Genomic DNA, 23305 nt, shown 5'->3' with positions numbered 1-23305 from the left:
TTATTATGCAGCTAAATTTACCTCACCAGTCGAAGCCATCTCACACTTCAGAACTGGATCAGCTCCTCTAAGGCGGGGCCAGGAAAACATGGGAGCCTGTAAAATAATTGGTCAAAAATTAAATGAATACAAAAACAGTCTCAATTTTTTTTTTTTGTGTCAGAACAATTCAGAACCCTACCTTGATGCCCACATAATCAGCGGGGATAATAGGTCTCTCTAATGTTGGTAGGGAAGATTCATCAATTTTTTCTCCAATCATTACTTTTGTGGCCACATCAATGAAGTCAAGGCCCAAAGTCTTGGACACAAATGGGAAGGATCGAGAAGCTCTCAGGTTACATTCAATTACCTAGGAAACAGGTCATCCTTGTTAAGAAAGCAAAATTCACATCCAAAAAAACATATAGGCTTTGTATAAATATGCCCCAGATTTACCCCCTATGAAGAGCAGGTCCCAGAATACCTTTTTTTCCCCTTTTTCCTGCAGCAAGAAACAGCTTTTATTACTCCCTTTGACATTATAACCAAGCTTCTAAAATGCTTTCAGAGGCTGGGAGCTATTTCCCTAATAATATAGACATGCTTCCAGATCTACATCTTCGAGGAGCCCTTTCCCTACACACAGTGTGTGAGCAGGTTCTTCAGAGTCAAGGGAGCCGTTACTGTTTTGCTGGGAAAGAAATCAATGAATGGCTATAGAATCAGATAGAGAGCAGCAGGGGGTAGGCAGAGGTCTGTAGTCCATTAGGTAGGGCTAATAACACTGGTTAGGATTTCATAGCAGCAAATGTACCATGCTGCTAGCTCAAACAGGAGGTCAGATCAACAGTTATTTTTCTGTAGTTAAAGAATTTGTAAAAATAATAAAACATGGGTAAATGTTCATGTATTGCAGAGAATTACTGAATATTTGTATTATTTATATTTTTGCCCTGTGATACACTTTAACAGGAAACGATAACTTCAAGCCCAGTGAATAGCATGCAAGGCCAATAAGGTGCATGTCTTTAACGCCTCTGAAAATTATTTAACAGGAAAAAAGAAGTCGTCGCTTGGGATCTATACACACCAAACTCTGCGGCAATCATTTAGAATGTCCCTCCTTTCATACAAAATTGTACTTATACTTTATTGAAACTACAGCTGCTACTTCAGCTAGAAATTACAGTGTTCAGTACCGACTGAAATAATTTATCAGAGCAGTAGGCGAAATCTTACACGTTTCTTTAAAAAAAAAAATTGGATTATTTAAAAATCTTTGTGATAACAGTGGCACAGGGCCGATCCGCCCTATACACTTGCTACGCAAGCTGCGTAGGGCCCCAAGTAATTACTCAGGGCCCCCAATTATTCGTCGCTGACTCCGTCGCCGCCGCTAGAGGTCCGCGGCTGGGCGGTGACAATGTCTCCACCGGCCGCCATTTTCTTGTAGACCAAGCAATAGGAATTGAGCTGCGGCACCGCCCACCTCCCGCCCCACTGATGTCTGTCTGTGAAATGATGTGGGAAGGGGCGGGGGTGGGCGGTGCTCCAGCTCAATTCCTATTATCAGCCACCCGGCCGTCTCCTCCTGTCCACTCTGTACTGAGTCTATGCTGCTGGGGCATCATACCTGATGATTTAAGGGGGAGCCCTGCTGGGAATGCCTGGTGTAAGGGGGGACACTGCTGGGAATGCCTGGTGTAAGGGGGGATGCCGCTGGGAACGCCTGGTGTAAGGGGGGACTCCGCTGGGAACACCTGGTGTAAGGGGGGACTCCGCTGGGAACGCCTGGTGTGAGGGGGGACTCCGCTGGCAACACCTGGTGTTAGGGGGACTCCGCTGGGAATGCCTGGTGTAAGGGGGACTCCGCTGGGAACGCCTGGTGTAAGGAGGAACTCCGCTGGGAACGCCTGGTGTAAGGGAGACTCCGCTGGGAATGCCTGGTGTAAGGGGGGACTCCGCAGGGAATGCCTGGTATAAGGGGGGACTCCGCTGGGAATGCCTGGTGTAAGGGGGACTCTGCTGGGAATGCCTGGTGTAAGGAGGAACTCCGCTGGGAATGCCTGGTGTAAGGGGGACTCTGCTGGGAATGCCTGGTGTAAGAGGGACTCCGCTGGGAATGCCTGATGTAAGGGGGACTCTGCTGGGAATGCTTGGTGCAAGGGGAACTCCGCTGGGAATGCCTGGTGTAAGGGGGACACCGATGGGAATGCCTGATGTAAAGGGGACTCTGCTGGGAATGCCTGGTGTAAGGAGGAACTCCGCTGGGAATGCCTGGTGTAAGGGGGACTCTGCTGGGAATGCCTGGTGTAAGAGGGACTCCCCTGGGAATGCCTGATGTAAGGGGGACTCCGCTGGGAATGCCTGGTGTGAGAGGGGGACTCCGCTGGGGACACCTGATGTAAGGAGGGGCTCCGCTGGGGACACCTGATGTAAGGATGGGCTCCGCTGGTGACACCTGATGTAAGGAGGGACTCTGCTGGGAATGTCTGATGTAAGCAGTGTTGCTCATCTTACTTTAAAAAAGTAATTAGTTACAGTTACAAATTACTTCTCCGAAAAAGTAATTGCGTTAGTGACTCAGTTACTACATTGAAAAAGTAATTAGTTACTCAAAGTAACTGTGACTTATATATGATCTGGGCATGTGGAGGTGGAGTGTGATGATATTGTACAGTATTGCTGGGCATGTAAAGGTGGAGCCCAGCAATACTGTACAATATCATCACACTCCACCTCCACATGCCCAGCAATACTGTACAATATCATCATCACACTCCACCTCCACATGCCCAGCAATACTGTACAATATCATCACACTCCACCTCCACATGCCCAGCAATACTGTACAATATCATCATACTCCACCTCCACATGCCCAGGCTGGGCATGTGGAGGTGGAGTGTGATGAATCTGATATTGTACAGTGTGATGAATCTGATATTGTACAGTATTGCTGGGCAGCCGGTCTTCACCTGCGCTGCTCTTACTGTCTGTGTCTCCAGTGCTGACTGATCTGACTTTGATATCCGGAGTCCGGCCCGGCAGAGCGGAGCCTCCTCGAGGGAGATGTCGGTGGCTGTCGGCTGAGCTGAGCTCTCGTGACAGGCAGCGGGAGACTCCAGGCACGTGCATGCGCCAGCGCCACCTGCGATCACAGACAGGCCAGCTCTGTGGCCACATGACATGACCCGCCGATGCCGTGACCCAATCACAGGCCAGCTCAGGCCTGTGGCCACATGACATGACCCCCTCTACCCCCACGCACGCGGTATATGTAATTGCGGTAACGCCACACAAGTAATGGGAACGGCGTTACCGTGAGGGGAAGAGTAATCAGGTAGATTACTCGTTACCCTCAAAAGGGGCTGCGTTAGGTAACAGTGTTTATTTTAACGCCGTTACTTACAACACTGGATGTAAGAAGGGACTCCGGGTTTCCACTGATTCTGCATTATTGTGAGTTGGATAATTTAATTCTATATTACAATGTAATAATAGAAATAATGCGCTGCAATCATCCTGACACCATAACAACCATGGTGCCGTGATGATTGAAGCGGCATCTGCTGATTTGTTAAACTTTCTGGAATACACATTTCTATTGTGGTGAAGGATCTGGGCCTGCTGTCCCTTCATCCCTCTTTCTTTCTCTCCTTCTCTCTCTCTCTCTCCCTCTTTCTTTCTCTCCCTCTTTCTTTCTCTCCCTCTATTTTCTTTCTTTCTCTTCTGTCTTTCTCTCCTTTCTTTCTTTCTCTCCCTCTTTTTTCTTTCTTTCTTTCTCTCCCTCTTTCTCTCCCTCTTTTTTCGTTCTTTCTTTCTCTCCCTCTTTCTTTCTCTCCCTCTTTCTTTCTTTCTCTCTCTCCCTCTTTCTTTCTTTCACCCTCCATCCCTCATTCATCTCAGACTCTAACCACACCCCCTCCGAGCCACGCCTAGGTAAGCCATGCCCACTATTTCCCGGTAACCACGCCCATTTTTCGCTACCGTAGAGGGCCCCTTAGCAGAATTTTGCTTAGGGCCCCAGGGAGGTCAGGATCGGCACTGCAGTGGCATCACAAGTATAGTGTTCTGTCCATCCATTAAGCTAAACCTGGTATCAGTACTTAAATGGCTTTTAGAATATTAGTATAGCATTAATTGAGCTGAGATGCTGCATACTGAGTATATTTGCACTTGCATACAATTAAAGTATGCTGTTCTGTTTCTGGCCATACAAACCATAACCATGGAGAATGTACATATTTCTTCTCTTAAAAGCAAAGTATGTGTATGGAGTGTCTGTACTTAGTGGAGAGGGGGTCTGTAAGGAGGGAGGGGGTCTATACTTAGTGGAGGGGAGATCTGGACTGAGGGAGGGGGTCTATATTTAGTGGAAGGGGATCTGGACTGAGGGACGGGGTCTGTACTTAGTGGAGAGGGGGTCTGGACTGAGGAAAAGGGGTCTGTACTTAGTGGAGGGGGGTCTGTAAGGAGGGAGGGGGTCTATACTTAGTGGAGGGGGGATCTGGACTGAGGGATGGGGGTCTGTACTTAGTGGAGAGGGGGTTTGGACTGAGGAAAGGGGGTCTGTACTTAATGGAGAGGGGGTCTGTAAGGAGGGATGGGGGTCTGTACTTAGTGGAGAGGGAGTCTGTAAGGAGGGAGGGGGTCTATACTTAGTGGAGGGGGGATTTGGACTGGGGGATAGGGGTCTGTACTTAGTGGAGAGGGGGTCTGTAAGGAGGGAGGGGGTCTATACTTAGTGGAGAGGGGGTCTCTAAAGAGGGAGGGGGTCTATACTTAGTGGAGGGGGATCTGGACTGAGGGATGGGGGTCTGTACTTAGTGGAGAGGGGGCCTGGACTGAGGAAAGGGGGTCTGTACTTTGTGGAGAGGGGGTCTGTAAGGAGGGATGGGGGTCTATACTTAGTGGAGGGGGAATCTGGACTGAGGGACGGGGTCTATTCTTAGTGGAAAGGGGGTCTGTAAGGAGGGAGGGGGTCTATACTTAGTGGAGGGGGAATCTGGACTGAGGGACGGGGGTCTATACTTAGTGGAAAGGGGACCTATAAGGAGGGAGGGGGTCTATACTTAGTGGAGGTCTGCACTTAGTGGAGAGGGGGTCTGGACTGAGGAAAGGGGGTCTGTACTTAGTGGAGAGGTGGTCTGTAAGGAGGGACAGGGGGGTCTGTACTTAGTGGAGAGGAGGTCTGTAAGAAGGGACGGGGGTCTGTAAAGAGGGAGGGGGTCTATACTTAGTGGGGGGGATCAGGACTGAGGGACGGGGGACTATACTTAGTGGAGATGGGAGGGCTGTGAAACTCCAGTTAGGATTTAATGTTTGTAAAACCTTTTTTTCTATGTATATTTCTTTTGTACATTAGGGTGGCTATATTAGCTCATTACATACTATATGCAGACTCTGCTACTTGCTGATTCCTTTATCCCCACTACAGATCTACTAGACAGGGCTGATCTTTTAGGTCACTTTTACGTGATAAGCCTACATTCTTGATTATATGTATACACATCCAAAAGATATATAAAAATACTGACATAAAATCATTACTTCTTACAGCGATTAAATGGACCCAATAATTCTGCTATATGAGAACACTGTGAGAAATGTTCGGCCTGCATTTATCATTGCTACAAATACAGGTCATAAACGTACTGAAAGCCATGTAACCAAATGCACCATTAAAGAGAATATGCTACACAAGATAGGCCAGCACCTATGCTTTTCTGATCTGTCTAACACCAGCACATTCTGACAGGTGACACGTTCCTTTTGTGACAGCACCCTGGTATTACTGTATTATATTGTCTGATAGGGGCATTTTTCTTATCAATGCCTTGTCAAGTTTCTCTCAGAATAATGACTGACAGATCAATAGTCTGCTGACAGAACTTGGAGATGCTGGCATTATGCAGGCAGTCACATACAGCTGTCTGCATGCAGCTCCAGACACAGGAGGAAAAAGCAACCTGAGCGGCTCCTATAAAAAGGTGATTATTTTGTAAACTCACGTGATCCCTGAAGTCATTTGCTTCTTATGTATAATTGTATTAACATCTGAAATACAGCTGTTTATCTACCTCCATTAAATATAGTAACTGAGAAATCATTGTATCTTCTAATTAGCAATGCATAGGGGTGCATTTATAAAAAAACAAATTCTCACAGCTATTCACCAGGGCTCAAGTCCTGCGGGAACGCGTTGGAACGGCATCCCTACACTTTTGTTCACAGCAGGAACGCAGTTCCCTTTGCAGGACTAGAGCAGCCGAGAGCAGTCGAGATGCCCGAGCCAATCCTTCACTAAGCGGCGATGCCCAGCTCGAGTCACGGTCAGGGGCAGGCGAACCTTAGTAATCCTTTATGTTACTGGCCGCTTCCTGTATATGGATTTATCGGGTAGTGTGCGGGTATTCCGTCACTTCATCGATGCCGCAATGTCTCCTGGGAGCTTTTGTCATTATTCCCAGGAGACATTGCGGAGGTCTGCCGCGAGTTATCGCGGGATTTAGAAAGAACTTGCTTAAAGTTATTTCTAAATCCAGCGATAACTCGCCGCAGACCTCCGAAATGTCTCCGGGGAACAATGACAAAAGCTCCCAGGAGACATTGCGGCATTGAGGAAGTGACGGAATACCCGCACACTACCCGATGAATCCATATACAGGAAGCGGCCAGTAACATAAAGGATTACCAAGGTACAGTGGATCGGAAAAAAAAAACATGTGGTTTAGTAATTATACATATGAGCGTATCATTTTTTTTTGGTGGGGGAGTGGATCTTGGGTGGGAGTTCCCACACTTTTTCCCCCAGGACTTGACCCCTGCTTTTCATCCTGCGAAAGTTCATGTGCCTTTGTTCTGTGTGAAAGAGGCAAAATTTTGTTGTTTTGGCTATTTTCTTTCTGCCATTTGTGCGAACACAGACATTGCATGTGATTTGCGCCCGCACTTCAGGGCCGATCGTATGTGATGTCTGTGCAATGCGAGTTCAGCCATAAAGTTGTTTGACTGAACTCACACCTGAATTCACACAAAAAAGATGCACAGATTTTTTTTCCCCGCACTGAAATCGGATCGCATGGGTGTTCGCACCTATTAGATTCCCGTGAGAGTTTGCGGTTCGCACTGTGATCTGTGAACTGATCTGGTGGTGTCATTAACAATGTATTGACACCCGCAGAGGTTCGCAGAGGGCAGTGTGAACTGCCTGCGAGAGAAATGCGATACGGGAACCGGCGCTGTAATCGCGCTGGTTCCTACATCGCATTAGTGTGAACCTAGGCTGAATGTTGTTCACAAAGTGAATGAAGAAGATACAGCATCATGGCCAGTAGATGGAGCCGGTGTTTATAATAAATAAGTATTTTCTATGATCATCAGCTCCATCTAATGGCCATAATTTAGTATTTTCCTGATTCATTCTATTCTGTATTAAAGTGGAGGTTCTGCGGAAAATCTTTTTTTTTTTCTGGTATTCAATAGGTTTCCTCATTATAAATAAATACTCACTCGTTTGATGTCATGAAATATCCCATGTCCGTTTTCTGGCAAAAGAAGAACTTTGAAAATGCGAGCACGGCAGTTTCCATTTTGCTTGTGGGCATGTTGAAGCCCACAAGCAATGATTTCATGTATGCGGTGAATGCTGATCTCACAGCTTGTTTCCACGCATGTGCAGGGTTTATGGTTGCCATCACAACGGGCGGCGTCATTGAAAGTTCGCGCCCCGTTGTGATGGAAATCCTAGTACGGCGTTCCGCAACACCCACGCTCCCAAGATTCATTGCACGCTGGGAAATACAGTAGCAACGCCTACTCACGCGGGAGTCAAGTCCCGGAAGTCAATCTTGAAACAGCAGTAATACGGGATTTACAGAGAAAAAAAAAAAAGATTTGTCAAGTGAACATGTCGGCAGTGTGCTGAAGGGGATAAGGTAAAGTTGTTAATCTGGGTGAACCTCCGCTTTAATGAGGAACTTTGATTTATGGAGAGAGAATAACCTAATAACATTCTATTTTTTTCCATTTGCACAGAATGAATATATACGTACAGTTTCATTGGAAAAAACAGCTCTGCAATGTAAAAAAAAAGAAAAACGAAATTTGCCTTTGTTCATCGGAGTGGCTAATGTTAAAGTAAAACTATAGGCAACACTTTAATATTTTGGATAGAGTATAGGAGGGTTATAATGCGTTTTTTTTTTTTTTGCCCCCTTTGTCCCAATGGGGAGATTTCCCTTCACTTCCTGTCCCATAGCCAAAACAGGAAGTGAGAGGAAATCCTTGCAAATTATGGGAATCTCTTGGGGACCCTCAGGACACCAGAACTTGGGCCCCCATTGGAAGATTTACCCTTTTTTCTTGGACCAATCCAAAATGTTGGACTTTCTTCTACTTTCACTTTCAATGATAATGGTACACAGGACATATAGAGAAGGTTAATCTCCCTCAGACAGCATAAAAAACTGACAGGTGTTTTAAATCATCTCCACTCTATCCAAAAGTAAAAAAAAAAAAAAAATTGCCTTTAGTTATATCTTAAGAGACCATGTATTAGGTATCTGCTACCAACAAAAGAATCCTTGGATATGAAGCAGTTCACGAGCTACACATATTAATATATTTTCCCTCTAGGCTGCCAAAGCCTGATTAATAGTAGAGTGTAATATTTAATTCATTTTAAGTTCAGCCATATTGAATAACTATATGTGGTGTCCAGGCACAAAGCACTGTTGTCATCTCATTACTCCCCCAAGATTTCTGCCAGAGATCAGAACAACCAATTATGCACTTCTGATTACTCAGTAATAGCAGCATACATTTTTACAGTTTCTATATTGCTCTAAAACAGTGTGATCTTGAACTATAGATGAAACATTCAGCCCATGTTCACACTGAGAGCCGGTTTGAATCGCACTGAACTTGCACAATTTCAAACTGGCATTTCAGTCCCACTTCGGAGGCGATTTGACAGACATCTGTGCGGGTTCATGCACAGATGTCTATTCAAATCGTCCCTGAAGTTGCTAAAAGTAGCGCAAAAACTACTTTTGGGAATCGGTGCAGTGCCACAAAGTCGGCGTCACACCAATTCGGACGGTTGCATATCAAAACGGCCCGATGTAAACTTGGGCTATCGACACTTTAGGGGTGATTTACTAAAACTGGAGAGTGCAAAATCTGGTGCAGCTGTGCATGGTAACCAATTAGCTTCTAACTTTAGCTTGTTCAGTTAGGCTTTGACAATAAAACCTGGAAGCTGGAAGGTTTCTATGCAGAGCGGCACCAGATTGTGCACTCTCCAGTTTTAGTAAATCAATCTCTTTGTATGTAGACAGGTTACCACATACATGAGATGACAATCTGCCTATTTTCAGTCAGTGGGTAGATTGGGATCCCACCAGCTAGACATTGGACTGGTTGTGAATGCCTTTGACAGGCTGGCAGCAGCATCCCCCCCACCATCTTCAAATTCAACAGGGGTGCCCAACCTTTTGAAGCACGAGGGCCACGTAAGCGACTCGGTAACTGGTCATGGGCCACAATGAGCGGAGCGGGCGGCTGGCAGTTCTGTGTCCGCTCTGCACATGCAGAGCAGACACCGACAAAGCCCACTAAACTTTTTTTTTTGCCGATTGGAGGTAGGACACAAGTCGGTTTACATCTGCCACTCCTTAGAGGTGAATGGAGACTCTTATTTAGGTCATACTGACCCTGTGAAAGGGGCCCAAGGCTGATTTCACACTGATGAACTGCTGTTTACCGGCACCGCGGGTGCAACGCAATGTACCTTTGGCTTTCCTGTACTTTGCAATAGACTTCTATTATATTCTGCAGGTTTGGTGCACTTTCAGAAAGCTCACCAAACTCACAGGTAATAACAGAAGTTTATGGCTCAGTGCAGGTAACCTGCAGGTGCGCTGCTCTACATCTGCAGATCAGTTTGAAAGCAGCCCAGTAACCACTGCAGAACAGATATGCCCATATATACACACAGTGATTTTAGTAATAAACTGAACTTTAATAACAGTATTCTATTCCATCAGAGAGAAGGAGGTCGCAGGCTTCATCAGAGAGCTCCGTGGGCCACATGTGGCCCCCGGGCCACTGGTTGGGCACCCCTAATATACAACTTGTCAGTTCGGATTTTATTTTATGAAGCACTCTGCATTGGTCTTCATGCCGCATACACACGATAATTTTTCGGCATGAAAAAAACGTAATTTTTAAAAAATGACATTTAAAATGATGGTGTGCGGGCTTCACATCATTTTTCGGCTTCTAAAAACGCATTTTTTAACGACGTTTTAAACTATGTCATTTTTCGGGTTGTAAAAAAGGATCGTGTGTGGGCTAAAACGATGTTAAAACCCTGCGCATGCTCAAAAGCAAGTTATGAGACGGGAGCGCTCGTTCTGGTAAAACTACCATTCGTAATGGAGTAAGCACATTATCACGCTGTAACAGACAGAAAAGCGCGAATCGTCTTTTACTAACACGGAATCAGCTAAAGCAGCCCCAAGGTTGGCGTCATCCGCATGGAACTTCCCCTTTAGAGTGCCGTCGTACGTGTTGTACGTCATCGCGCTTTGCTAGAGCATTTTTTTTTAAATTATGGTGTGTGGGCAACGTCGTTTAAATGATGAAGTTGGAAAAACTTTGTTTTTTTCTACATGCCGAAAAACATCGTTTTTTTTTCATGCCGAAAAATCATCGTGTGTACGCGGCATAAGTCTATGTATTGAAGACAGTTTTGTTACTATCAGTGATTTCCATCAGTATATATGCAAAGAAAGCAATCACAGATAATGACTCATAAGAATGCCATTCATTTGAAATAAGTACAATCACAGTTAATATACACACTCTGCAGCACACCACAACACACAATGTTAAAAACCAATGCAGGTAGAGCTATTGCTTGGCTTGCGAGAGGTAGCGGGATCGATGCCCGCATTCTCCACCAAAAGCAAACAAACAATGCAGGTATGTTTTTTCATCTATTGTGGTGCATTGGCAACTAATTCAATTGGCTGTGAAATATATCACGTTAACATGTACAGTACGTGGCAATGATGCAGTGCAATGTTGCAATGTTGTCCAAATTCCTAATATCATTAATAGTATGGTATTTTCCACAGTTCAAAATATTCATGATTTACTGGCAGTCAAGTCACCCCTCTGTCTTATATCATCTGCTGAGCTTTTCCCGGCTATTACATACAGTGCTGCAGGAATGTGTAATCTCTTCTCTTCAGCCTGAAGTACAATACCTAAAATCTGTCAGTGTATGAATGACTCAGTCTCACTACTGAATCTAAATGACATATATCTATTGTTAGTTATAGACAATCATTGCCCTCCTGTGATAGTGCCTATCTGGCTCCCTGTAAAGTAACTGCCATGGGCTTGTTTCACATAGATGGTGTGGATAGTGCTCTAAGCAGTTTTTTAACAGCGCTGTATAAGCAAAATGTAATACATTCTCAAGTATTAATATTATGGTAAGATGCGTGTGTTCCACTCTTCTTAGATTGTTTATGTGTTATTCTACATCTGCCAGACTCAAATCCTGATAGCATGGCTGCAGGCAACGACAATCATAGCAATACAAATCTCAGGAGAGGGACACAGGAGGCTGAAGAAATATATTGGAGGCTACTGAGAAAAGTGGATCACACAGAGGGCAACTATCTGATTCTTTAACAGGGTACCTTCACTTCAACAAAATGTAGTATCTGCTGTGTAGAACTACCCATTAAAAAGCATTTTCTATTTTGTCCCTAAATGCTGCAAAGCAACCAATCACATTTAAAGTAGAACTATAAAGCCCCGTACACACGGCCGAGGAACTCGACGTGCCAAACACATCGAGTTCCTCGGCTAGTTCAGCCCTGAAGCCGCCGAGGACCTCGGCGGGCCGAGAGCTCCCATAGAACAACGAGGAAATAGAGAACATGTTCTCTATTTCCTCGCCGAGGTCCTCGTCGGCTTCCTCGGCCCGAAAGTGTACACACGGCCGGGTTTCTCGGCAGAATTCAGCCAGAAACTCGGTCGGAAGCTGAATTCTGCCGAGGAAACTGGTCGTGTGTACGGGGCCTAAGGGCATTGTCGTTTGACAGGCTGTTGTCCGAAATGCTTACCGTTAGTACGATCCTTTCCACAATTGTTTTCCAATTTTCGGACAATAAATGTTGGATGATAGGCTAGAAAATTTTTGGCGAACGATGGCTCGGACGGATTTTCGGATGGTCAGTGCACAAATCCATCACAAGAAAATACAAATTACAAATACGCAGGCGTGGAACCAAGGAACGACTGGGAAGAGTTTAATCTTGTAAACTACCATTCGTAATCTAGAATTAACATTTGTGACGCGGCAGTTGATGACATTTCGAAATTCTCATCTTCTTTAATGGGATAATAATGAAGCTGCTTTGCATGTAGTGATGCCAAACGTATTTTAAAAGGCATTTGTTTTGTACGATCTGAAAATCGCGAATCAATGCTCACCAAACTTCTACTAAAACGAAATTAGCAGAAGGGGGCTTGAGAAATAAATTTCCTCTTTATTTTCTCATAGTATGTCACTCACTACATTTGTGTTGTCGAACGACCATTTGCGTAATGTTAGTATGCAAGACAAGATTCTGGCACACGCCCTTTTTACAAAAATAGTAATCTTGGTCGTCCAACAATCAGACCTTGTGTACGAGGCTTAAGGGAGTGTTATAATTCCTGTCAGATTTTTTATTTATTTTTGCTATCTGTGTCCCATTGCAGAGGCTTCCCTTCACTTCCTGTCCCATAGCCAAACAGGAAGTGAGGGAAAATTCCTGCAATTTAAGGGAATTCCTTGGGGACCCCCAGTTCACCTAAATCCATTGGAAAAGAAGTGGTAGACATTGGAAGTGTCCCCATGCTGTTTGTGGCATTGTTTTTCCTGCACCAGAACATGTTGTGAACTTTAAAGGCAAAATGCTGTGCCAAAGGATCCCAAGGCAGTACTGCACTATGGATTTGTATAAAGAAAGAACAGCTGTCAACAGGGGGGTGGGGGGTCAGTGGCCCCTTTCTCAGGCCTGCCTGATTGTTGATATGTGATTTTGTTAAATGACCGTGATAACTTTATTAGGATACTACATGAGGCAGAGGCTTTGTTTAACTTTTTTGGCTGCATTGCAATTAAAAAATTGCATAGTTTTTGGTCAGGAGCAGAGCTTTTATTCTCAGAAAATAGGTGCAGGAACTCAACCACGACCCATTCAGATTTCACAAACAGTAGAAGGGTCTTAAAGGGGCATTAAATACCAGAATTGCATTACATACAGAGTGCAGAGTTCAGGGGGTTACAAAGCTGTCACTTGTAAACACATAAACCAGACTTCTGTGTTTACAAGTGATTGTGGTGAGCAGGCACCAAAGGGTCTGAGCCAAAGGTGGTGGAACTGAGTTCCCCCATGTTCCCCCTGAAAAAAAACCCTGGTCAGGAGTGATATGTTAGTGAACAGTATTGTTTGTCTCTTTTCAACAACTGTGCTCAGTAGCTACGTAGACCTTCTCTCCTAGCAGGACGCCTACAATGAAGAAATAAACACTACTCAGACCACAGTAACCACAAACACCTCAATCTGCTCCACTGCTGTGAAAAATATCAGTTGATGACAAGCCTAAAGTTCAGGTTCCAAGCAGTTCCTGTGGGTGATTTTCAAGTCATTTTATCACCATTAACCACTTAACCTCCCTGGCGGTATGATTCTTTCAGAAAAAACATGCTGAAAGCGGTACCATTATTTGCAAGGAAATTTGGCGTTTTATATTGTAGGTCTGTAATTTTTAGGAATAACTCACTTAAATCTGACCAAACAAGATTCTAATAGGCATCCTGGGTATGACATTTTTTAAAAAACAAAATTATAAATTATAATATAATAAATAATTATAAATAATTATAACAAATAATAATATAATTATAATAAAAATTATTCAATAATGTAATCAAATCAAAATCACAGAAATTTGCTCAGTTGCAGAATTGTCGCTGTCATTATTTTTTTTTTTTATGACGAATTTCCCCACAAATCGCTATCGCACAATTCTGCAAGTGATTATAATTTATTATCGCTGTTTTTTAGCTGATCTAAAACTATTTTTGACATAAAGGGACACTTTTGGTTGCTATGGACAATCTACAGTTTGCAGGGAGAAAGAAACGTTTTTATTATATAAAATGACATGCATGACACTGGGCAGACCACTAGGGACAAGGGGGGTGTGTTTTTTTTACATACAGTACTGTAATCTATAAGATTACAGTATACTGTATGTAAAATGTTTGTTTACTTTTTTGAATTTGGCGCCGTTCTCCGCTCCCGTGCGTCGTAACGTCGCAGGGAACGGAGATCGGCGTCACACAGAGGCACTGTGTGAATCGAGCGAGGTCCCGCTCGCTCACACAGCGCGGTGGCATCGCTGGATCCAGGGACAAGGTAAGTAAACCATGCCTGTGGATCTAGCGAGGCAAGCCCGAGTCTGACTCGGGGTTACCGCTCGCAGCAGGAAAATCTAACCCCGAGTCAGACTCGGGAATACCGCCAGGCAGGTTAAGGACCCGCGCACGACTTTATACGTCCTATTTTTGAAGAGGGATATCTCGGTAACGGCAACAGTTGGACATTTACACTCTTACGTTACATACATTTTGTATGGCTCAAATCTCAAAGGTGCCTTTTTTTGCCCTACTGGAATTGGATTGCATGGTTGTTCACACCCTGTGCGATCCGATTCAGCCAATTGCACTGTGTTTTGCAAACCATTTTTGGGGTGTCATTAACTTAACTTTGACACCCACAGTGGTTCTTATCAACAGAGTGCAATTGTAATACAATGCGGGAAACGCATAGGAATCGCTTTGATACCCACACCGCATCAGTGTGCATTGGGACCTAGAGCTTCATTCTGAAAAAATGATGGTTCCCACCTGGTGAAAAAGTATGAAGAGAAGAGCAACCATTAGGACTAGGTTCACACTCCTGCAAATTAGGATATGACTTGTGAGATCCAAAGTCGCAGGACATGTCAAATGCCATGTATCTCTATGGGATTCATTCCAATTGATACTATTGAAGTTGCCGCAACTTCAGAAAAAGATCCTGTACTACTCTGATCCAAGTTAGATGATGCTTCAGTGCCAGAGATTGTAAAAGTCGTATCAAAGTCACTTCAAAATCGTACCAAAGTTGGACTTCACAGTTGAACTGAAAATCGCACAACTTTGAAGTTGGCTAGTGTGAACCGAGTCTTAAAGGGTCACTAAAGGAATTTTTTTTTTAGCTAAATAGCTTCCTTTACCTTACTGCAGTACTGGTTTCATGTCCTCATTGTTCGTTTTTGCTTTGAAGTAGCTGTAATTCTGCTGTGATCTCCACACTTCCTGGTTGCCTGTTTCCTTATAACCATCGTACTGGGAGATTTTCACGGTGGTCTAAGCTGTCATTACTGTGTGTCTAAAACTCCTCAGAACCAATCAGATTCATTTTAAAAACAAAACACTGCCCTGGATTTGTTGTTTTTGTTCTGTGAGTCTTCCCGACTCACCTCTCACCTGGAACTTCATGTATGTACCTTTAAAACCGAACGTGAAACTAGAGGCACATTATATGATAGATTAAATTCTTATTTTTAAAAGGAATCAGTTAACTTTTATGTCTCTATACCCTGTAATTTCAGCAAACATTTTTTTTTCCTTTAGTGACCCTTTAAGGTTTGCCCTTGGCAGACAAATGTTTTAAGGCAGCCCCACCCACACCCCCTGATAGGTCATTCGTAGGATATGTATAAATCCTTGCCTTATTTTAAAAAGTTACACAATATTTTTTCACAAAATTCTCCCACAAATTCATGGTTTAGACAGAAGCACCAGCAAGGTTTTGCTAATGTCTTTTGATCATCACCCCAGCAATGAAGTGAGTTAGTTGCCTAAATGCCACATGTTCACTTACCAGAACATCATTTCCTCTAACAAGGAACTGCACATTGAAGGGTCCAGAAATAGCAAAAGCGGTTGCAATTTTCTTGGTAGCAATTTTCACCTGCAAATTACAAGAATGAGGTTAGTGCTGGAAAACCACTTTCAGTACTTTCTGGACAGACAATTTAGTAAAGACAAACACACAGTTCCATCTATAATCTTCTTTGTTCTACATTATATTCTTAAATGCTTTTACTGATTGATAAACAGACTGGTGACCTTAGAAAGCAGATTAACACACCTTTCCCAGATTTCAAAATGATCTACGCTGTCATTGGGGGAAAAAACATCATATTCTCAATTGGAATAGACTCAATAATGCACCAGCAATATTATCTTGGCAAATAGGAGGTATTTATTTTGTTAATGTTTTTATTTTCCTTTTAGTTACTCGTTTGCTGTTTGTAAAAGTTTCAAAATAGATAACAATTTTATGTTTTTTTTTTTTATAATTTCAAATGAAATTTTAAGTGGAGATTCCTTATTTTTTACAGCTATTTTTGCAGATTACATTTTCTTGGTAAAAGAACCAAAGTGAGATTGTGAAATGTTCTTGTAAAAACACTGCTATAAAAAAAGAAAAAGAAAATGTTTAAATGTTTAACTACCCTGCTTATATATTTATATGTGAATTTTTATCCCATGTTTATTAGAAATAACCAGTCATTAAGGAAGAGCACCTAGGGCCTACCCCGACCCTCTTTCAAGAGACAACCTTAAAGGGCAACCAAGCTGAAGGGGAAGTCTGTAAAATGTATCTACAGCCAATATGTTAGAGTTGCCTTCAGAGTTGCCTTCAGGCCTCTCATCCGTTTTCCTACTGCACTTTCTGAATGGCACTCTGTCTTCTGGAACATGTGTGTATCCAGGAAGGCTGCAGGGGGAAGAAGGAGGGGCCGGAAATGACGATAGGCGATCTTACCTGGAAGTGGGAGCGGGTACCTGTCAAAACCAGGTACCCACTCCCCACTTCCCTCCAAAAAGTGCCAAATGTGGCAGTGGAGAGGGCGAGGGTGTGAACAAGCAGAGCTTCCCCTTTTGGGTGGAGCTCCACTTTAACTAAACCTGAGAAATAGGTGCAGAATAAAGACAATGGGGTTGATTTTCTAAAGGGGTACAGGCTGCTAATTTTTGCAAGGGTATTCTACTTTAAAAGGGAATAAAATGAAGCTCTGCTAACTTCCATTATCATGGAGGAGGGGTCGGAAATGCCGATAGGCGATCTTACCCGGAAATGGGAGCACGTACCTGTCAAAACCAGGTACCCACTCCCCACTTCCCCCCAAAAAGTGCCAAATGTGGCAGTGGAGAGGGCGAGGGTGTGAACAAGTAGAGCTTCCCCTTTTGGGTGGAGCTCCACTTTAACTAAACCTGAGAAATAGGTGCGGAATAAAGATAAAGATAATGGGGTTGATTTTCTAAAAGGGTACAAGGGAAGGTTTTGCAAGGGAATTCTACTTTAAAAGGGGATAAAATGAAGCTCTGCTAACTTCTATTATCATGTGTAAGCACAATTTATATATATATTTTTTGTTTTCCTTGCAAGTGTTTGGGTATTCTTTTCAGGGTGAATTTTCACCACATTTTAGTAAATCAAATCCAATGTATACTGAGAGGAAACCTGGTAAAGGACAGATCATTTGTAAGCTCTAACGAGCAGGGCCCTCTGATCCCTCCTGTATTGATTGTATTGTGACTGTACTGTCTTCCCTGATGTAAAGCGCTGCGCAAACTGTTGGCGCTATATAAATCCTGTATAATAATAATAATAATAATAATAATTTGTGGCTTTTATTTTTAAAAATTTGTTACAGGGCATCAACAGCATTAGTCCCAGACCTCTATTGTGAACTTATATATATACACACACCGGTATATATATATATATATATATACACACACACACCGGTATATATATATATATATATATATATATATATATATATATATATATATACACACAGTTTATACTGTAAAGATATCTGCATAACACATATCTGTGTGTTCATGCCTCTGCAGATACCAGCCCACTTACAGGGTATAGGGAGCTTAAACGGTACAGTACATGCATACTTAGTTTTTTTCAAACAATTGAAATTTACTTTGGCATGTTTGTTATTAAATTTCATTAAAAGAAAAATGCTAGAAGGTTAAACAATGAAACACAATCATTAGAATATGGTCTCTAATATACAGATTTTTTTTTGTTCCTGTTTATTTTTCTTTTCACATTTTGTTGTAATTGTTTTACAGAACTTGAAACAAAGCCTTACTTTCTCTAGTGCTCCCTGGCTGATTGACTGCGTGGGGATCATGAGGGTGGCGTCTCCAGAATGAACTCCAGCATCCTCAACATGCTCAGAAATAGCATGGGAGACGACCTGTGAAGAAAATGAACATACAGAAATCCTTGTTCTTATAATAGGGTTATGAAAATAATTCTTGATTTGTATCGAATGACCTGAGAGTTTCATGACATGTGTTTAATGTGGAATTCCAGCCCAATACGCTGTCAGGCTTTTATTGTTATCTGTAGACTCCTAAAAATAATGGGCCAGATTCACGTAGAATTGCCTATCTTTAGGTGGGCGTATCGTATCTCATATACGCTACACCGCCGTAACTTTGAGAGGCAAGTCCCGTATTCAGAAAGAACATGCGTCCGAAATTACGGCAGCGTAGCGTATATGGGCCGGCGTAAGCCTGCCTAATTCAAAATAGGCTGGTGGGGGCGTGTTGTATGCTAACTAATCGTGACCCCACGTAATTGACGCTCCTAACAAACGGCGCATGCGCCGTCCGTGAAAGTATCCCAGTGCGCATGCTCCAAATTACGCCGCAAATAGTCAATGCTTTAGACGTGAACGTAACTTACGCACAGCCCTATTCGCGTACGACTTACGCAAACGACATAAACAACGCAAAATTCTACGCTGTCCCCGACGTCCATACTTAACATTGGCTACGCCTCATATAGCAGGGGTAACTTTACGCCGGAAAAAGCCTTACGTAAACGACGTAAATCAATGCGCCGGGCGCACGTACGTTTCTAAAACCGGCGTATCTAGCTCATTTGCATATTCTACTCGTAAATCTACGGAAGCGCCCCTAGTGGCCAGCGTAAATATGCACTCCAAGATACAACGGCGTAGGAGACTTACGCCGCTCGTATCTAGGCAACAGTGAGGCGTATCTGATTCTATGAATCAGCCACAGAGATGCGACGCCTCACACTCAGAGTTACGACGGAGTATTTGGAGATACGCCGATGTAACTCCTTTCTGAATCCGGGACAATATCTCCCAGAAACAGCAATAACTTTTTAAAGTGTGATGCTAGCCATTCATTATTAAAACTGAACTCCATGCAAACAATTCGATACACAAAGAAACACAAATGGGAAATGGTTTACCTGCCAACGGTTTGTTTTTATTTATCCAGATACATGGCACAGCCCTATTTTTCAGGGCATGAGACCTAATTTTTCTCTGCTACAGCTAATAACACATTAGCGGTCTTGTCCGTCCCCCAGCTTGTAACTGGACAGTGAAAGGGTAGGTAACATGAGCTCATCTCTCTGTCACTTTCCTGAGCACTGCAGCACAAGTTACTGGCTACTCTCTTTCTACCTCTACTAGTCTTTGCTCTGCTGTACTGGGACTGCAAGAGGCTGGTACCATGTTACATTCAGGGACTTACACTTCTTGCATTTAACAAATACATTTGTTGATATATCAGCAACACTAATTTGTGTCTGTTATATCTGCCTGGGGCTCAGATTTAATAATGAATAGAGTGGGGAAGATTATAAACTCTTTCCAACCGCAGACATGGAGAAAATAAAATCTCTTGTCATGAAAAATGCATTAGGAAGAGCAAAACTAATAAAGATTTTAGTTAAGCAGGTTGAAAATAATAATCAAGAGCCCCTGACAGTGCCTTCACTTTACATACTAAGCTGTAAGTTGGATTTTCAGATCACAATGGACTGTCTGTTTACTCCTATAGAGAATCCTTTAGAGAAAAAGCTTATGCTGCGTACACACGACCGTTTTTCATGACGAGAAGAATGCAATTTTTTAAATTAGTCATTAAAAACGGTCATGTGTAGGCTCCAGAGCATTTTTCTCGATGAGAAAAATGGGCATTAAAAATTTAGAACCTGCTCTATTTTTTCTCGTTGTTTTTCACATCATCGTTTTACTCATCGTGAAAAGCGGTCGTGTGTACGCTTTAACGACGGGGGAAAAAACACGGCATTACGCGGCATTATTGTCTTTTCTAGGTAGAACTGATTATAGCTCATGGGAAGACTTCCCAAATTTTGTAAGAAGCCTGTATGTGATGGTAGTGCCCACCAAAAATTCTGTTAGTTTACGAAGATTTCTACTTTAATAGACATGAATGAATGAATGAATGAAAAACTTATAAAGCGCGGCGCATGCGAACTGAATCGCTTCTGGGCGCTAGTTGTTCGTGTCTCATGTCATCAAAAGAGCAGAGTTTTGATTCGTCTTCTGAAAGTCAGGTGGTTTTCCTCCAACCGAATGCTGGTTGGTAAAGCGTTCCATAGTCTAGGACCCTGAAAAGCAAACCTTCTTTCTCCTTTGGACTTGTATTTGGTTTTTGGTACCCTGACCAGATTTTGGTCGGTGGATCGCAGAACGCGATTCGAATTGTGAGGTTCTATCTTGTCGCAAAGATATTGCGGAGCCTTCCCATGGATGCACTTATGTGTCAGGCAGAGTGCTTTAAATGCAATTCTGTCTTTTACTGGCAGCCAGTGAAGGGTTCTCAACGAAGGTGAGATTGATTCCCATTTTTTTTTCCCAGTCACAAGTCTGGCGGCCGTATTCTGTACGACTTGCAGACGAGAGATTTGGTACTTTGGGAGTCCGAGGTAAAGGGCATTTGCATAGTCCAGTCTGGAATTCACGATTGTTCCCACCACGACTGCTACGTCTTCTTTGGGGATAAATGGAATAAGTCTGCGTAGTAGGCGCAACAGATGGTGCGCTCCGCTGACTACTGACCCTATTTGTGCGTCCATTGTCATGAAGGTGTCGAAGATGACCCCGAGACTTTTGACTTTGGAGCTAGGGGTGATGATTTGGCCCAGAATGGGCGGGGGTGTCCAGGTTGTTGCCAGTTGACTCTTTCGGCTGGCGTGAAACATAAGGAGTTCTGTTTTTGAACTGTTGAGTTTAAGATAACTCTTAGTCATCCAGTTTTCTATCAAAGAGAGACATTTCTCTAAACTGAGATGATGATCCTTTTTGTTGCAGATGCGAAAATACAGTTGCGTATCGTCTGCATAAGAGTGATAGAGTAGTTCTTGGCTACTGATAATATCAAAGAGAGGGCGAAGATAGATGTTGAAAAGCACCGGTGACAGGGGGGATCCTTGGGGGACTCCACATGACACCGTGCGCTTTTCCGACGTGAAACAACCCAATTTAACTGTTTGTGATAGGTTTTCAAGAAAGGAAGAAAACCATGGTAAATCACCTTCTGCGACTTCTGCTACCTTGGCTAGTCGCATCAGTAACAGTTTGTGGTCTACCGTGTCAAAGGCTGCGCTTAGGTCCAGCAGAACCAGGAGACAAGATTCTCCTTCGTCTGCGGCCTCGAGGGCATCGTCCCATATTTTGAGTAAGGCCGAATGAGATAATATCATTCGATCTGACAGTTTATTCATGCGACTTGTTTGTTTGTTTGTTTTTTCCTTTCTTTTTTTAGCATTACTTGGAAAAGTTAAAATAAAAACATTGCCCCTGGCCTATGGGGATACTGACTTCAGTCGAGTCATAACCAACATAAAGTAACTAGCATTTTAGAGGGAAGTCAGCAGTTTCAGATCTTGTATTTCTATTATATCAGGTTTAAATTGATTATGCCTGCTAAGACTGAGCTGCATGATCCAACTTGTGTAGAATTCACACACCCATTCACACATATGTCCAAGCTCAAGAATCCAGACATTCAGCTTGCAAGCCAAACGTGTATGCTGTACTTGGTAGAATGAAATTATACCGCATATAAGTTTAGTTTTTCAATGGCTATATTCTTCATCCCATTAATTTAGTATCCAAGTGATTAGTGATTAGGCTTGGAATTTGGATTTAACAATACATGCACAATAATGAAAAACAAAGGTGAGTATAGGCCTTAGTTTGCATGTTTAGTTATTATATAGCTATAGTGTCCACTCTCCATCCCATCCATTTAGTATCCAAGTGATTAGTGACCAGGCTTTGAAATTGGATTTAAACAATACACAAACAATTATGAAAAAATAGGTACATTTAGGCATAAAGGAGAAGTACAGCCAATGCAGTTTGTTTTGTACTGACAGCGGGCTGAAGTCCGCTGTCAACTAATGTCACAGAGCCGGTCCAGGCTCGGGAAAATCGTGACCCAGCCTCTTAGTGAGCTACCCACTCTCATCCTCCCCACAGCCCAACACTTCAGTGAGCATGGGAGGGCAGAGCAGAAAGACAGAGACTGACAGTCACAAGCTCTCTGCTCAGGGAGCTTTGAGAACCGAGCGATCATCGGTGTTAGATTGTTTGGTTCTCAGTGTTAGAGCCACCGGGGGGACAGATGGAGGATTATTTATTTCAGGTACTTGTATAGCGCTTTACATATACATTATACATTCACATCAGCCCCTGCCCTCAAGGATCTTACAACCTAAGGTCCCTAACACACATACTAGGGAACATTTAGACAGGATCTGATTAACCTACCAGCATGTCTTTAGGCCTCGTACACACGATTGGATAGCCAGAGGACAACGGTCTGAAGGACCATTGTCTTAGGTTAACCGATGAAGCTGACTGATGGTCCGTCGCACCTACACACCATCGGTTAAATAACCAATCGTGTCAGAACGCGGTGACGTAAAACACAACGACGTGCTGAAAAAAAATGAAGTTCAATGCTTCCAAGCATGCGTCGACTTGATTCAGAGCATGCGCGGGTTTTTAACTGATGCTTTTGCATACTAACGATCGGTTTTGACCTATTGGTTAGGCGTCCATCGGTTAAATTTTAAAGCAAGTTCCTATTTTTTTAACCGAAGGTTAAATGACCTATGGGGCCCACACACGATCGGTTTTGACCGATGAAAACAGTCCTTCAGACCGTTGTCCTCTGGCTATCCTATCGTGTGTACGAGGCCTTAGCGTGTGGGAGGAAGCCAATAGGAAACCCACAAAGGCACAGGGAGAACATTCAAACTCCGGGCTAATGGTGTCATGGTTGGGATTTGAACCATTGACTCTT

General features: G+C 43.3%; 1 protein-coding gene across 1 annotated transcript in view; it reads right to left on the bottom strand.

The window, feature by feature from the left end:
• Positions 1–23305, bottom strand: part of CPS1 (carbamoyl-phosphate synthase 1) — a 147482-nt gene that overhangs the window by 7725 nt on the left and 116452 nt on the right. Inside the window, exons 30-33 of the mRNA XM_040357458.1 lie at positions 18292–18399; positions 15990–16079; positions 182–352; positions 22–96 (exon numbers count right to left, since the gene is read on the bottom strand). Coding sequence (XP_040213392.1) covers positions 22–96; positions 182–352; positions 15990–16079; positions 18292–18399 — 444 coding nt within the window. The remainder of the gene's footprint in view (positions 1–21; positions 97–181; positions 353–15989; positions 16080–18291; positions 18400–23305) is intronic.

The sequence above is a fragment of the Rana temporaria genome, chromosome 6 (genome assembly GCF_905171775.1).
Source record: "Rana temporaria chromosome 6, aRanTem1.1, whole genome shotgun sequence".
Lineage (NCBI taxonomy): Eukaryota > Metazoa > Chordata > Amphibia > Anura > Ranidae > Rana > Rana temporaria.
Note: the sequence above shows the minus strand (reverse complement) of the source record. Positions and strands in the feature narration are given on the sequence as shown.